The 18,205-nt window shown below is 42.6% G+C and overlaps 1 protein-coding gene across 1 annotated transcript in view; it reads left to right on the top strand.

Annotated features, from left to right (window-relative positions):
• The first annotated feature begins 5,910 nt into the window (after nt 1-5,910).
• LOC124798729 (E3 ubiquitin-protein ligase TRIM71-like) overlaps nt 5,911-18,205 on the top strand; it is a 99,632-nt gene continuing 87,337 nt past the window's right edge. The window contains exons 1-2 of the mRNA XM_047262256.1: nt 5,911-5,914; nt 15,763-16,030. Of these exons, the coding sequence (XP_047118212.1) occupies nt 5,911-5,914; nt 15,763-16,030 (272 nt within the window). The remainder of the gene's footprint in view (nt 5,915-15,762; nt 16,031-18,205) is intronic.

Genomic DNA, 18,205 nt, shown 5'->3' with positions numbered 1-18,205 from the left:
ATGTAGTCCTATAGTGTACTGTCTATCGCACTTCCACTCTTCTGCTGCAAATTACGGCATAATTTTTTTTCCCAGCGTTTCCCGTTGTTGTGACTTAAACATGGCAGCTAGAGCACTTCACATCATATCTGCTTCCACAGCCATCGTCCAGTTTGTTTATTAATAATTAATTGATCGTGTTATTTCCCATGAAGGAAGAGAACATACAGGGATGCAGAAAGAGTAAAGGTAAACATCAAGCCTTGCGCGGCGTTAACAATATTCTTCAGCGGTGCAAGAGTGCTACTCATGCTTATGCTGTCTAAATTTAATTAAGAAAATTAGAAAAGAACTTACAAGCTGTGGTTTCCTCAGCTACATCAGATTACTGATACTTACGTGCTATTGGTGGCTCGCATGAGTGCAATCTATTTGGAGAAAAAGAAGTTACCTGCTATTGTAAATACGGAGTCCTGTGTACAGGACACAATTACTTTCATGCAGCTTTGCAACGAACACTGCTGTTTACCATGCAACTAACATAACTTCCCAATTCTTGAATCTAGGTACCCAGTTCAAGAGAGTGCCTAATCAGGAAAGGTTTTTTTTTACTGGTTTGAATTTATCAGTTTCTTCCTTTGTTAGATAGGTGCTTGTTCGCTTTTAAACTACAGATAACTGCACTCTCCCCTTTGGTGCACAGTCCCAATGATCTTCAAATGAAAATGTTTCCTAAAAGCACGAAACGTGTCTGTCCTGTTCCCCTTCAGCTGTGGTTACAGGCCGTGTTGGATGAGTGTCAACAGGTTACTGGTCTCGCGCTCATTTCCGATTGCCATTTACTGCACACCTTAGTTTCGGGGCTCCTCTAACCGCACAGGCGTAGGGTTGGGGTACTTCCTGAACCTGCATGCATCCTTCCTGTTTCCAACTGAGCACTGACGCTACGCTTTTCGCTATAGTTTCTCTCATCTGCCACAGATATTGTCATTCGTCACGAAGTCGCAGGATAATTTTCTGCTTTGCTATCGTCGTCTCCTCATTTTTCGCTCCATTTCAACTCGTCTGCGTGGAATACCTTCAACCCATCGACTCCATGAACGTCTAACAGTTGCCAGATGCCACGTATTTTGATTAAGACCACTTGTGTGTGTCATTTTTATCGTCCACCTCGTATCACTTGTTCGCAGTCGGGAAGGTAAGAGAGGTAAATTCCGTGACGTCACGTTATTGACGATGGTGTGTACGCCACACAAAGCGCCGAATTGGAAAGATTGTTTTAACTGCGTTAACCGCCTACCAACATGATAAAACTTTGAACATAGCTGCTAAGGTTCAGTGACCGTGTCAGAATTACATTAGAACAAATAAGCCCTCGGTCACAAATATTAAGTCAAAATTGACCAGGTTTCGACGCTACTATGAGCGTCGCCTTCAGAATTAAACTAACTGTTCTGAAACATCTCAAGTACGAGCAGCCCTTAGCGGCTCGCCATCTTATTTACAACTATTAATGACGTCGCCTTTGCGGCTTAGATTTTTAAAATGTGACTTGTAAGTACTGCATCTTTTTCCAGTCAGTACAAACTTTAATTTTATTAATGTATTGTATCCGTAATATGTTTTAGAACAGTTAGTTTAATTCTGAAGACGACGCTCAAAATAGCGTCGAAACCTCGTCAATTTTGACTTAGTATTTGTGACCGAGGGCTAATATAATACCATCATAATACACTGAAACAAACACAGGTGCAAGCAGGAAACTTGTCCACCTGTATTTTACGGAAGTTTCAACGTCTCCATTAAATAGTTTTGGTGGAGGAACTAAAGAATTGTGGAAGAGAGATGCATACCCATGTAACCACAAGTTGTGTAATCATTCCAGGTCTCTTACACCAAATCTGTATGTCCACAAAAAGTCCCACAGACCTGACCGTGATGGTGTAACAGCGGAAATACCGTTCGTGACGTACATCTATATATGTAACAGTATTTAGCTACGGTATAATGGATGGGGACCACTTTCTTCTCTACATTTTCCTGTTCCATTAAAGTACTGAACGAGAGAAATAGCTTGTCACTATTCCTCTGTAAACGCTATAATCTCTCATTTTATTTTCATGTTCACAACTTAAGGTTTACAATGAAACCTGCAGGACTGTCGCAAGTCTTCCCAAAATTTTCTAGTATTAACGAACACCGTTTCACGAGGGTAACGTTCTCTCTCGTCAAGAAATTATCATTCACGTTCATCAACATCTCTCTCTCACTTTTGTACATACGGCCGTGTGATGATCAGTACATGCTGATAAAGACGAAAGGAAGTTGATAAACCTTAACAAGGACTATTGGCATATCACATCGAAAGTGCAACAGTGAGGTTGTCTACGTATTTCGTGAGATAAATATCTTCCAGAGTGCTTTGTACTTATTTCTGCACGTATTGTATTTACTTTTTTCGGATTAAAAAAAACTTGGTTTTTCGTACTTGTCATGGGAAGAGCAGCCGTAAATGAGTTGTATGTTGTGTCTAGACAAGACAGCCTAGACACAATGAGAGGAAGCCGAAAGGCACGCGCTTAAACTCACGCAGGCTGGCGTGAGGTCTGAAACAGGATACGTAATGAATGCTATAAAGAAAAGTACGTAGCTTCTGGAATACTTAACTTTAATCCACATTTGTAGAACATCGCTCTTGATGATACATTAATAGAATCTTAATATCAATTGAATACGGCGCCTTGCTAGGTCGTAGCAAATGTAGCTGAAGGCTATGTTAACTATCGTCTCGGCAAATGAGAGCGTAGTTGTCAGTGAACCATTGCTATGAACGTCGGCTGTACAATTGGGGCGAGTGCCAGTACGTCTCTCTACACCTGCCGTGTGGTGGCGCTCGGTCTGCTATCACTGACAGTGGCGACACGCGGGTCCGACGTATACTAATGGACCGCGGCCGATTTAAAGGCTACCACCTAGCAAGTGTGGTGTCTGGCGGTGACACCACATTGTAACTAATTAAAGGTATTGGAATAAATGTAAACTGATTTTTGCAGCTGCTTTGTGGTTGTAATTGAATTCATGCAACAAAAACCACGAACTGATACAAATCATTCGATCTGTGGCGACACTTGGCGATCGTTTCGCAGGAATGACAGGAATGGAATCATCCTGTTACTTTAGACTCACTATTATTTCCCCCCTCCCTTTTCAACCAAACGTGTTGCAGCGCTTCTATAACATTATTCTCGATTTTATTTAATACATGGAAGTTTAAACATTGAAGTTTTAATAATACAAGCTGTGGTGTATCGCACATGGCGGGAGCGTATCTCTCGCCTTTCGGCTAACTAGGCAAGTGGTTTAGTTTGAATGACGCGCTGGTCTAATATGGAGGTAAGCTAGCAATGCCTTCTCGGGTAGGGTAGGAGGGGGGGGGGGGGGACATGGGGAGGTTCGGCACGAAGGCAGTGGTTACCAATTGTGCTTCAGTGGGTTGTGCTGTGGGCCAACTCGAAGTGGTTGAACTGGCTTTTCCGTTCCTTGAAGGAAATTCTTTCACGGTTGTTAATCAGTGGCTTACGACTTACGTTCAAATGTTAATGAGTTTTTTTGCAAGGATCAGCGGGGAAGTTACTGTTTATTTGGGTTGTCGCAGTTAAGAGTTGAGAGTTAATGCTGCAGATATCATCTGGTTAGCCACTGTGTTCGTTAGTTTAGTAGCAGTTTATTCTTGAAATTTACCAGTGCTTTTAGGTGCTGCTCAGATGAACCGGGCAGTCGTAGAGTTCATTTGAGTTGTTGCAGTTGGGTCTGAAGTGCTGCATAGCTTAGCCAGGCAGCCGTTGGCACGGTTGATGTTGTTGCAGATTTTCCTTATTATGTATGAACGGGAGTTTAATTCCTGCGAGGCTCACGCTAACAGCTTTTGAGTTAATTAGCGAGGCTGAAGCTGGTGGTCCATATCGCAGTTGTGAATTAAAGGGAGCTATTGCAGATATTTACCATTTCTGTTGAGGCGACAGTATTAGACGTTGTACTCCACGGGGATTATAGTTTGGCGATTGCGAAATTGTGCGTTATTAGCAGACTGAAATCTGTTTGCGTCGGAAGGCGTGGATAATAGTTTCAGAACGCTGTGTAACGAGCACTTCCTTCAGCCTTGCGTATCTACAATTAGTGTGTGCCCGAGTGGCCCTAGTCCTGGCCGCTCACTTGGTTGTTGAAACAAGTGATTGTTAAGATATTGCAGCTGACACATTCCCCAGTCGTTGACTCAGGAATTGCTCGTGGGGCCGAGCTCTGGTTATAAATTGACATTTGACAATTAATTGCAATCTTCCACTGTCAGTGTTATAAATTGATCGCTGCCTGGCTACCATATCTGATATATTGTTTGAAAGCTACAACACTTTTAATGCGCCTGTGCCTAGGGAGCCTGTCACACAGAATGCACTTTTTCGAATTAGAGATGCCAATTCATAAAAACAAACGCTGAAAACAATGTTAGTCGAACATTGCATCAGTATTTACAGGTTTTCTGTACGTCCATGACTAATTTCATTCCGTTTCGTTTGAACGTAAAAAATCTCTGCTACCTATGGGACTAAGATAACGCCAGCAATGCCTTTTCTTGGAACTGTTGCAAGGTGACGTTTCATACACAAGCAGCATAGTTAACACAATGGTTAGAGTAGCTGGGGAGCTGGCTTGATTTTTCAAATGACGGTTACTGTTACCTAAATTTACGTTTAAAACATCGGGGTATTATGATGAAGGCGAAGTGGCGGTGATGGCATAAGAGTGCTGTTGTAGGTTCCGGTCAAGATTTTAAGAATCTGTACGTCTGTGAAACACGGGAAAATTTATAAAGTTACACCAAGAATAATTATTAAATCAGATCACGATGTGAAATGGTAAAATAACAATCTCTGTATAAAAACCGCATTATGTTACCTTCATTCGATCTAAAGCATTGAGATATCTGTTACTACCTCGAACAAATACTGAAAGAAAAATTAGGCATTTCTAGGTTCTAGGTAGCTGGCTATGGCTCATCGGAGAAACGAGGGTAAGCAGTGATGTAATATAATATTCCGCAACTTTTGTGGGTTGTGGGAGCAGGAAAGAGCTAACTTCATAAAACAGTGACAGGAGCGTCTTATATATTACGCAGTGCACAACACATACAAAAACGAAAGGAGACAAAAAGTTTCGTGTATGAGGGAAGTGGTTGAATAGTCTAGCAGTTACACTGCACTACTCCTGCGGGTAAGGGTTTTTGTAAGACGGATTGTGAGCTTCAGAACAGTGATGGAGCCAAATACTGAGGATTTCTTGTTAGAGTTCAGCTAAATGGGTTCATAGTTACCAACCAGCAGCAAAAGGAAACACTAGTATGCCAAACAGGTGAACTAACAGACCCAACGCTGAAACCACCGGACTTGGTGGTGGTGGTGGTGGTGGTGGTGGGGTGGTGGTGGTGGTGGTGGTGGTCGTGAACATCAGTTACGTTAAAGAATGGAATACGGATGTAAGCACTGTCATGGGAACTGCGCATTGATCACTTTCAGCAGTGTGTCCATAAAATGAAGCGAAGTGATTAACATTTCGTGTCACTAACGTCCTTTACCCAAATTAAAGCGAAAGCTATTCATTCGATCCTGTACAAACACACAGGGTGGCGACTGGACAATGCGAGAGAAATATTTTTCACGACATCTCTTGTGTACGTAGGGCGCTTTCCCAGCAGAGGTACAAACAGCAATTTACTCCGCAGCCTCACCTCCGTCCCTCCCCTCTATCCCTACTCTTCCATGCTACAAGAAACGTCACAATGCTGGGACCAGGGAGCAACAGAAATTGTTTCGACTAGGGAACACACTCATTCCCCACGAACAGTAATGTTCATTTGCAGAGGAAGGGGCGAACACAATGGGTAGGCTGCGCGCAACTTCTCATTTCCTTCGTAAAGACTTCTCTGAAAAAGAATAAGCTTTACTTCCAAGGAGCACAAAATTAAAAAGAAAGCGCGCACGCTATTGTGTGCGCATATTCCCCAAGTCGGGCACGAAGGTGCTACTGAAATGCTGAGAACGTTGAGAGGGGGAAGAGTTCAGATTACCCCAGCTTGCAGTGTCACTGCTGTTGTGGGTGGAACTGCCGGAGCTCTGTTGCAGTTGCTCAGCTGCCTTTGTTACACTGAGCGCTGGTCGTGCTATAGAATTAAACTTCCGCTGCCTGAGCCGGTCTTCAGACTGCGCGCTGGAGGATTTCCGTTGTTGTTAGTGTTAACGGCGTGACTTGCCATTAGGCGACGGTACTGGTAAAGGCGACCTATGACTGAAACACAAGCATTAGTGTGCATTACAGCTGCAGTCAGTCAACTTTGGTATGGACAAAGTGATCCGGCTTCTACTAGTAAAGCTGTTTTATTAGAACAGCAGCAACAGTGCTTCTGCTCTTCAAATATTAACACATTAAATGGATACAGAGAGGTCCTCTTAGCGCGACGGGGTTGAAGAACACGAAAGTTCGAATCAATTGGCGAATTGGTAAATGCTCCTTGAAGAGGCCGATGGTCATTTGGGCCACAAATTGTTCAAGTTACTGTTGCCATTGCTGAGAATGCCGGACGAAACACACGATCGTCATGCGGTGCACGAGCTGTGTGACAGCTGACCTTTCCATGCTCCTCCGTTCGAAATTCACTGAGAAGTACTGCGAAACTGGCATTTCCGAATATGTCAGAAATAGACATTGAACATTTACAGTGCCTACAGTTATCTGTATGTACTGCAAATGTTCAATGCACATAATGAGATTTTCACTCTTCAGCGGAGTGTGCGCTGTTATGAAACTTCCTGGCAGATTAAAACTGTGTGCCGGACCGTGACTCCACTTACATGGTAGAGCACTTGCCCGCGAAAGGCAAAGGTCCCGAGTTTGAGTCTCTGTCTGGCACACAGTTTTAATCTGCCAGGAAGTTTCAATGCATATTTTTGACATGTTCGGAAACGCCAGTTTCGACACGATTATGTCGATTTGAAAATGGGTCTCGGCTCAAAGCTAGACAACGAATGAATAAAAAGTAAAAATTTGCAACTTGGGACTGGTTTTTCTTTCTGCTGAGAGAGTTGTGACGTGGGCTAGCGGGGGACTGTGCTGTCGCTAGTAACCTCGAAAGTGTTCTGCACAATAATTCGACAACCGATCTTGCCACCTCCTTCAGGTGCTGCGTGCTTTGTTGTGCAAGTGTACTCCCTGCCTGGATTCAATCAGACAGTGGACTACTGTTTAAACTCGCGCCGCTGTTTATGGCTAAGTATACCGTTTGGTGCTTCATTATTCTTTCGAATCCGCACTGATATTCCGTGAAACGCACATTCCTACAGCGTTTCCCAACTTCGTGGGTGTGGTGGCTGACGAGATCTTAATAAAGTCAGTGTCAGGCTGCCTCTAATAGCTTCGAATTCGGGAGGTCTTAAGGCCCTTCCTGGCTCCGCTAAAAGCTCTGTCAGGACCAATACTGGTCCGACTCTGGATCATGGATTTGATTTTTGGCCGGGTCGGGAATTATGTCTGCCCTGGGACTGGGTGACTGTGTTGTCCTCGCCATTTCATCATCATTCGCGAAGGTGGCGAGACTGGATTGTGTAATGATTGGAATTTGGACAGGCGCTGATAGCAGGGCAGTTGAGCGCCCCACAAACCAAATATCACCACCGTCATGAACAGATAGTTGTTCAGTGAATCACTCCCACCGACTGTCGAATAATTCAGCAAAACATACAGTACACAACCAGAATGATAGATTGTGGACCGCTGTAGACCAGTGGGTTACGGACTATCAAATTGGTGACAAAATATTTACACTCTAAAGCTTTTCATACCGGTCACTGTCCAATAAAATGGTGGGAATACGGTTGTATACTACCGATAATGTAGTGGTTTTCTAAGAAAGAGAGAATACGTTAACAGCTACAGTACGTATTATGTGATGCAATGGCAATACATCTTTAAAACCTAAAAGCAACGCTTAAAAATTGCAGCCATCTAAATGAGAATGTTATAACATTAATCACATAAATTTATTAAGTTCCATTGTATTAGTAATGGAAGATGGAGCTAGTTAAAAATCTATTACTGCTTCTGTATTTCTATTAGTCGAATAACATTGTTCTTAGGGATGACCCTTATTACCTTCGAAACAAGTGGTTTTTTCACACCAGATGTCATTTTCTGTATTGACTTAAAAGTGGTATTGTTGAAATTCTAACACTAGAGTTATTGATGTCAAATGCTATTTACTTTGATAGTGTTCTTCTTTCCTTAAAGCAAATTATGAACTCGTGTTTGGTTATTATTGTATTGTATTACACCGGGGACCCAGAAACGACGGAGAGTCTTCGTCCCGCTATAGCCCTTAGTGGTTCACAACCCCATAACAGGCCACAGAAGTCCACCCACCCCACTGCCGCCCCACACCGAACCCGGGGTTATTGTGGGGTTCGGCCGCATACTGACAAAATATCAATTCCTGGAACTCAAAGCCCATGTCAAAATCTCTACAGCAGTACCTCAGAGTAGCCCCGACATACGAAAAGTAGCAGGCAAGGGGCATCATATCTACAGGGTGTTACAAAAAGGTACGGCCAAACTTTCAGGAAACATTCCTCACACACAAAGAAAGAAAATATGTTATGTGCACATGTGTCCGAAAACGCTTACTTTCCATGTTAGAGCTCATTTTATTACTTCTCTTCAAATCACATTAATCATGGAATGGAAACACACAGCAACAGAACGTACCAGAGTGCCTTCGAACACTTTGTTACAGGAAATGTGCAAAATGTCCTCCGTTAGCGAGGATACATGCATCCACCCTCCGTCGCATGGAATCCCTGATGCAGTCCTGGAGAATGGCGTATTGTATCACAGCCGTCCACAATACGAGCACGAAGAGTCTCTACATTTGGTACCGGGGTTGCGTAGACAAGAGCTTTCAAATGCCCCCATTAATGGAAGTCAAGAGGGTTGACGTCAGGAGAGCGTGGAGGCCATGGAATTGGTCCACCTCTTCCAATCCATCGGCCACCGAATCTGTTGTTGAGAAGCGTACGAACACTTCGACTAAAATTTGCAGGAGCTCCATCGTGCATGAACCACATGTTGTGTCGTACTTGTAAAGGCACATGTTCTAGCAGCACAGGTAGAGTATCCCGTATGAAATCATGGCGGTGAATCGAGGAAGTACAGTACATACTGACGAAATTAAAATGAGCTCTAACACGGAAATTAAGCTTTTCCGGACACATGTCCTCATAACATCTTTTCTTTATTTTTGTGTGAGGAATGTTTCCTGAAAGTTTGGCAGTACCTTTTTGTAACACCCTGTATATATAATTTGTGTGTGTGTGATGTGATGAAACATTTTTTTATTTACGTACTAAAACATGACTCCAGCTTATATTTTACATTTGCACGCGGTAATGATCGTCTATTATGCTTTTGACGATGATGAGTGCAATGTATATTAAAATGAAAAAGATTTTTTTTACAGTTAAAGTTTAACAAGTTTCAGATTTGTTTACTTCACTTTTATAGTGAAAATTTGCTTCTTGTTAAATTTCATGTGAAGACCATCATAGGTTTTGAAGAGTGAGTTGGTGATTGTCAAAATCACGTAGAAGCTACATTTTTTACACCGCTACTGGACCATAGATTTTAAAGAGATAAATATGAGCTTGATATGTCTACCTATCCTTCCAAAAAGGGCTTTTGAGAGGCGTGCGGACGAACAGGCTAACGGACGGACGGATCCCATAAGGGTTCCGTTTTTACAGAATGAGGCACGGAGCCCTAAAAGTATTAGGGCGGACTTTCGTTCCCAAGAATGTGACACTTGATGTTTACGTTTGGTTCGCGTTTGTTCCTGTGAATGGGACTTTTCAACGTACGGTAAAAGTTAAAAATAGAGATAAAGTTTAGAAGTTATTGGGTGTACCTAGTTTGTATTGTAAATAAGTGAATAATGTAATAAAACAGTATTAGTAATACTAAATGACTGAAGATCATTAATAATATTCCTCTTTATTGTTTTGTCTGTAGAATGGTAGGGAAAACCCCTACTCACATCGATGGATGGATTTGTTTAATTCCTTAAATTTTCTGTAGATTCTATGACAATTTCATTTCATAAAAGGAAAAGGGTGTGTTTGCGTCTACAGTCGCAAATTTAGTTTGTTGCTTCATGGCGTGTCAAAAATTTGTCAGTTATTTTGGAAAAAAGCGTAATAGCTGTGTGCCGGGGATCGGCTGCGTATGGTACTGTGTACCAAAACCGTTAACAAAGAGGTAAAATTTATTAATTATTTATTCAATTAAAACTGTTGTCACTAAATTATACATTCTCAGTACTGTATTAGTTGCTGTTCGACCGACAATATGTCGGGAGTGTGTCTTGCAGGGATATATTTCTTCTTTGATCTCTCTCTGAAAGGGGTATTCTAAAGACTATCTAGACTTTAACCTTTCTGTGCTTCTTCCTTCACGTGTTGGTAACTTCATCCATTTTTGATGTCATCCAGCATTTCAAGTCGTCTTCCTGTCCATCCCTTCCCTGCAACCTCCGTTTCAATGACTCATGGTTGATGGCAACTTCTTCGCAGTATATCTCCCTGCCAAAATGATAAACCCCATTCGTATAACTTCCACAAGTTTCCCTTCACCTCTCATTCTTGTTTCCTCCTTCATTCGTCATTCTGGCAGTCCATTTCACTATTAGCACTTTTCCTCATCTCATTTCAAAACTATCCTGTATTTTCCTGTTACTTACAAAACATCCACAATTCAGAACATGCCCGTCAGAACAGTTGGCAAATCTTTTTGTAAACACCGTTGTAATTTATTCAATCCCAGCAGAACTTTCACCTTTCGGAAAAACTTTTTAACCCGTTGATATTCTACTTCTTATTCCTCCACATAGCTCCTGTTTTCTGGCACCAAACTTTCTATGCATGTAAAAGATGTTACGTGATCTGAAGTCTTTCCTTCCAATAATGTTTGCTTGTTAACACTTCGGCCTCTCATACATTCATTCTCATTTCTCACTTTTGCGACTCTCTCCAACATAAATTGTAGTTCATCCCTTGGAGTTTATGAGCATCAGTCCAAAAATTAAAAAAAAAAACAATTTGTTGACTGATGTTGATGCGTATTAACAAGCATTTTGAAGAGGCACTGGTGTTTCAGCGGAGTACAGAACATGAACACGTCTGTTAGCACTCTCTTAGCAACATCAACGCATTTTCAATAACGTATACTGCCGAGGCGAGTATTTCATGCTCAACCTAAAGTAATTTTTTAAAATGAAAATTTCGTTAACTGTTGTTGACTTTTACTCACAACATTCTTTTCAGAGAAATACTGATTTGTACGTAATATTCTGAACCTGTAAATATGATTGACATTAACTGGGGAAAGCGAAATCTGCTAATGATACTTCAATTGAACTGAGAAATTTAAAACATTTGTGGAATCAGGTAGAAGAATTCATTAAACACAAATATTTTTCCTAATTTTATAGTGTTGACTGCAATGGTTGCAATATTTTCAAAAGATCGTCTTAAAGTATCTTCGCGCCGCCCCTCCCCCCACCCCCCAGTATTGTTAGTTAAGTCAGCTATCCTTTGTCTTCGCCGCATTTTTTAAGAGGAAACTCCAGGCCACTGTTGAACACCGGTTACGTATAAACAAAACAGATGAGAATACCCTGTTTGGGTCTAGCATTATTTTTTCCTGTCACTCAGAAACATGCAATAGCATCTAGTTTCCCTTTTTGTTTCCTGCATGCAGACACGGATCCTCTACCGTTAAGATGGTCCAAGTATCAAATTTCGTATCTTCACAAGGCTTATATCGTGCATTTAAGTATGATAGTAACACACACAAGATTTTATCAGAAAATGTTTCCTTTGAGGTCACTAAAGGGCACACAACTTTTATAGCACACGGAAAAAATCATTCTCTTGATGAATGTGCAAGTAGTGCCATTACAGTAGCTTGTGAAGTATCGAGCTCTTTACGATGTTTGGATGTAATCTGAAAAAGAAAGTTTCTGCTCTTCATCTTTCGTCAACGTTTCATTGCCCTTTTACAACCGACTGACAGCGTATTCTGCTGTCATTTACTTCTTTCATCTGAAAGCAGCGGTGCCGAAGTTCTTTGAATACTGGATGATCTGGTCATTTTGCAAGAGAGAACTGTAGGAAAGATGCTGATTTCATACTTCCCTCTTCAATCAATACATCGAAAAAAAGGTGTGGTCTGTGCTGTCATAAGAATCTCAAACTAAAAGTTTTCCAACTGTCTTGAGTCGACGAGGCGTAACAAGTATTCGTTGGCGTTGCAAGTTTTCACCATGTTTTCCTTTGTACTCTGTCATCAAATGAGGCTTGCGCAACCAAGTGTTCGGCCAGAAATCTAAGGTGCTTGCAGAGAGCTTTATATGCTTTACTAGCTACAGTCTTGTTGGTATAATTCTTGAGGAGAGTAATAAGTCTGATACCATTGTAAGGACTTCTGACAGACAAGCGCTTCACTCCACTCTCTCATATAAACAAGACACAAATCAAGTCACTTATATTCTGCACTTCTTGTTGTGTTTGTTACAGCTGAGAGTGGAAAAGAAATATTTTCAGTGCATAGATGCCTTTAGCTATCCAGCGAGCACGATGCTTTGGACTAAGAGCGCGATGTGACTGGGTCTTGCACGACAAGGGCAACTCTAAGAAGTCCTTATGTCGTCTTCGTTGTTGAACTTGTTGTTACTTGGCAAGTAATCCAGCATTTCGTGCCGCAATTTTTTCATTACTGGATTCTTGAATAGTTCGTCTGGTGCTGTGACTAATTGATCATTTTTGTTGAATACGTTTGAACAGTGTTGTTTCTGGACTGGTAAAAGTGCCAAAAATATAGGAAAATACATCTGATACTCCTAAGATAATTTACAAATCATGCTGACGGCAAGCAGTCCACACCAGGTCTGTACTGAAAGTTTCTTGGATTTTTGTACACGCTCCTTTGAGTCCGCGTGTTACTAGCTGTACTATCCAAACCAAAGTCCCATTTCCGACATCAGATTCCACTTTTTAATTAAATTCATGCAAGGCTGAGCCTGAGATTCGCCAGTTTCTCGTTCTGTTTGAAGCTTTCCTTGTCTATTTTCAGTGGCAACGACGGCAATTCGGTAAACATTTTTCTTTCGATCGCTGATATTTCAAAGTATTTGCCGTTCCAGCGTAAAAGAAGAGGAGCATCCAAATTATTACCTTTGTCTTTGTCTTCCTCTTCTACAACTGCTTCCCTCGTTTTCCTTCTCGACCTCATGATCGAACTTCTACAGATGGTTAATCTACGAACATCATGGCCTAGTGCCTGTGCAGTGACTCCAACTCCAAATACGATCTGAAAGACTGACTCTGTCCAAAGCACAACTAATTTTAGTTGACACGAATATGTTTACATGTACATTTGGTGGTGGAGTGAGTATCTGCAGAAGATGATGCGTTCTTAATAATTTTAATGGTTGATATTTTCATTAGTTGCAATTGTTTATTATTATTATAGCTCCTTTCATGGATAAATCATTTCTTCTTCGTATCTACCGTCCTCGCTTTATTCATTCTTTTTCCCCTCGCTTCCCCTCGCTTCCCCTTCTTGGTTTCTTTTGATACTGTCTTCAGATTAGCTGCTGCCATACTGGAAGGAAAGGCACCTTCTGTATGCTTCTGAAGAAGCTGCTGATCCTCTTCATTTATAATCTCTTGTATTGCATTTTTCGCAGCAACATCTAAGAACTTGTTCAGATTCTTTTTTGAATCCTGTTTTGTTCAATTATTTCGACTTCTCTATTTTTATTTTTATTTAACTTTAAATAGTTCTCATATATTTTAGTTTCCTAACACAGAAATTTATTCGCTTCCAAACTGAAACTGCAGTTATCTGGCAGAGACTTGTGTTCCTCTAAGTAGTGGAACTGAACACTTGTGAGAATCTTTGTTGATCCATTATGGACTGTGTCGCCTAGCCAGCAAGAACTGTTGCAGAGCGATTTGATGCACGGATCCAGTTATATGGCTCCTTCCGTGTATAGCGATTTTACGACTATGACGTGTGAGGCCTGAAGATGGCATCAATGTAACGCCGAAACTGGTAGCATGTAAGAAGTTCATAAAATGAATTTCTAAAGTACATACGGCTGTTGGTAAATTATTGTATCAAGGAGGACTTCTGAGAATGTCTAATACATGAAGTAATACTGCTGTTAACTGAGATACTGGCTTTCCAAGGAGCCTTCTGAGAATGTCTAATGCATGAGGTAATACTGCTGTTAACTGAGATACTGGCTTTCCAAGGAGCCAGTTCGCAGCAGATCATCTCAGGCTAGTAGCAGTAATAGCCATATTCTACATCCACATCCGTACTCCGCAAGCCACCTGACTGTGTGGCGGAGGGTACTTTGAGTACCTCTATAGGTTCTCCCTTCTATTCCAGTCTCGTATTGTTCGTGGAAAGGAGGATTGTCGGTATGCCTCGTGTGGGCTCTAATCTCTATGATTTTATCCTCATTGTCTCTTCGCGAGATATACATATGAGGGAGCAATATACTGCTTGACTCCTCGGTGAAGGTATGTTCTCGAAACTTCAACAAAAGCCCATACTGAGCTACTGAGCGTCTCTCCTGCAGAGTCTTCCACTGGAGTTTATCTAACATCTCCGTAACGCTTTCGCGATTTCAAAATGATCCTGTAACGAAGCGCGCTGCTCTCCGTTGGATCTTCTCTATCTTTCCTATCAACCATATCTGGTACGGATCCCACACTGGTGAGCAATATTCAAGCAGTGGGCGAACAAGCGTACTGTAACCTGCTTCCCTTGTTTTCGGATTCCATTTCCTTAGGATTCTTCCAATGAATCTGTCAGGCATCTGCTTTACCGACGATCAACTTTATATGATCATTCCATTTTAAATCACTCCTAATGCGTACTCCCAGATAATTTATGGAATTAACTGCTTCCAGTTGCTGACCCGATACATTGCAGCTAAATGAGATGGGATCTACCTTTCTATGTATTCGCAGCACATTACACTTGTCTACATTGAGATTAAATTGCCATTCCCTGCACCATGCGTCAATTCGCTGCAGATCCTCCTGCATTTCAGTACAGTTTTCCATTGTTACAACCTCTCGGTATACCACAGCATCATCCGCTAAAAGCATCAGTGAACTTCCGATGTCATCCACAAGGTCAGTTACGTATATATGTGAATAGCAACGGTCCTACGACACTCCCCTGCGGCACACCTGAAATCACTCTTACTTCGGAAGACTTCTCTCCATTGAGACTGACATGCTGCGTTCTTTTCAATTATTCATTCGCCTGAATGGACATGAGCAACACCTAAACACAATTTATTAGGATCAAATTTTGCACAGCAATCGCACTACCCTGGAGGACAAAGAGTACTTGGAGCAAAGATTGGAACAATTCCTGATTTCAACATTCTATTGTGAACCATGCTACTCTCCCATGTTCCCCAATTCTATTTCTTTCTAACCTTCAGTGAATGGCTCCACACACACTTTGCAGTGCGCGACTTGTAATTAGCTGTCATGTGATTTATCAACAAATGTACAAACATCAAACTCGCTTGGACGTGAGTCCGCGAGTACTGATCAGCCAGAGCAGTGGAGCTGACCGCCGCGCTTGTCTGCCCCGCAGCGACTCTCGGCGAACCCAGCGCCGCGCTAGCACCACAGCAGGCGACTCCCGGCCAAAGGTCCGGCCCAGCCCAGCAGCCAGCCGAGTGGGACGCCGCCTTCACAGGAGGCGCCGGTCCAGGGCAGCAGCAGCAGCAGCAGCAGCGGCAAGCGGAGGCGGAGCCGCCCTCACCGCAGCCGAGAAACCCCTACGTGACCAACGGCCACCAGGAAGCTCCGTTGACCTACTACCACGCTCTGTCTGAGGTCTTCGCGAGCTTCGGACTCGGGTAAGTTGATTTGCAGCTGTCTGGAAACCCAGAATCTACTCTGTAGGAATCAACATGGATTCCGGAAACAGCGATCGTGTGAGACCCAACTCGCTTTATTTGTTCATGAGACCCAGAAAATATTAGATACAGGCTCCCAGGTAGATACCATTTTCCTTGACTTCCGGAAGGCGTTCGATACAGTTCCGCACTGTCGCCTGATAAAGTAAGAGCCTACGGAATATCAGACCAGCTGTGTGGCTGGATTGAAGAGTTTTTAGCAAACAGAAGACAGCTTGTTGTTCTCAATGGAGAGACGTCTACAGACGTAACCTCTGGCGTGCCACATGGGAGTGTTATGGGACCATTGCTTTTCACAGTATACAGAGTGTTACAAAAAGGTACGGCCAAACTTTCAGGAAACATTCCTCACACACAAAGAAAATGTTATGTCGACATGTGTCCGGGAACGCTTACTTTCCATGTTAGAGCTCATTTTATTACTTCTCTTCAAATCGCATTAATCATGGAATGGAAACACACAGCAACAGAACGTACCAGCGTGACTTCAAACACTTTGTTACAGGAAATGTGCAAAATGTCCTCCGTTAGCGAGGATACATGCATCCACCCTCCGTCGCATGGAATCCCTGATGCGCTGATGCAGCCCTGGAGAATGGCGTATTGTATCACAGCCGTCCACAATACGAGCACGAAGAGTCTCTACATTTGGTACCGGGGTTGCGTAGACAAGAGCTTTCAAATGCCCCCATAAATGAAAGTCAAGAGGGTTGACGTCAGGAGAGCGTGGAGGCCATGGAATTGGTCCACCTCTTCCAATCCATCGGTCACCGAATCTGTTGTTGAGAAGCGTACGGACACTTCGACTGAAATGTGCAGGAGCACCATCGTGCATGAACCACGTGTTATGTCGTACTTGTAAAGGCACATGTTCTAGCAGCACAGCTAGAGTATCCCGTATGAAATCATGTTAACGTGCTCTATTGAGCGTAGGTAACTTTGAGTCTTACGAAAAATAAGAAAATTAAATAAACATAATTAGTAGAGTTCATAATGTTTACTGGTAACACAAAATCAATATTTTGTGGGCTCACCTTTTGCCCTCATTAGATCAGAAATTGTTTTTGCTAGAGATTGCACTAGCTTTTTACACTCCTCAGCACTTACGGCGTTCCACTCAAGACCGCCTGAGCCTTAATTATTCTTTTGAGTTATTGTGTGCCGCCTGACTTTGCGCTTCAATAAACCCCATAAATGCTGTATGGAGTTCAGGTCAGGTGATTGGGCAGGCCATTCTAGAAGCTGGATATTAGTGTCCCGAAGTGAAGTTTTGTGCGAACAAATTTATGGCAGGTTGCTTTATCGTGCTGGAACTTAACGCCTCCCATGTTTGTATCCGCAACAAAGGCCATAAAAGAGGGCAGTAAATCAGATTCTAGGACGGCTATATACTTCCTGGAATCCATGCGACTTCCACATACGACCATCTGTCCCACTCCTGCAACGTTCATGCAACACCAGACCGTGACTGTCCCTGCGCCGTGTTTTATGATAGGTACCTGACACTCTGGCTTACATTCCTCACCCATCCGACAACGGACGTACGTCAGACTTAGAGTACCAAAAAACTGAAATGTTAATAAATATTGTAGAGATTCCATTCATCAGTTTTTGTATTAATACATTTTTCTACCCAAACTGGTTTGTGTTAGAGGGTGAAGTTGACAAACCTACCTGAATGTTTGCTTCATCAGACAACACAATATTTGACCAATCTGGTTCGGTGAACGTTTGGCGTTTTACAGTCCACTCATACCGTACCGCCGGCTGGTGTGGCCGGGCGGTTCTAGGCGCTTCAGTCTAGAACCGCGCGACCGCTACGCTCGCAGGTTCGAATCCCGCCTCGGACATGGATGTGTGTGACGTCCTTAGGTTAGTTACGTTTAAGTAGTTCTAAGTTATAGGGGACTGATGACCTCAGATGTTAAGTCCCATAGTGCTCACAGCCATTTGAACCATACCGTACGTATCTATTCTCGTCAGTTAGCCATGGCTTCTTCCTGGCTTTATACACTTTCCGCTCAGCACCGAGGTCAAGAGAGGTTGTCTTCCTATCTTTTAGCGACTCTCTTACTATCATTCGGTCTTCACGGTCTGCTATGGTCCGTTTGCGCC

The sequence above is a fragment of the Schistocerca piceifrons genome, chromosome 5 (assembly GCF_021461385.2).
Source record: "Schistocerca piceifrons isolate TAMUIC-IGC-003096 chromosome 5, iqSchPice1.1, whole genome shotgun sequence".
In the NCBI taxonomy this organism is placed as follows: domain Eukaryota; kingdom Metazoa; phylum Arthropoda; class Insecta; order Orthoptera; family Acrididae; genus Schistocerca; species Schistocerca piceifrons.
This window is presented reverse-complemented; position numbering and strand designations above follow the sequence as displayed.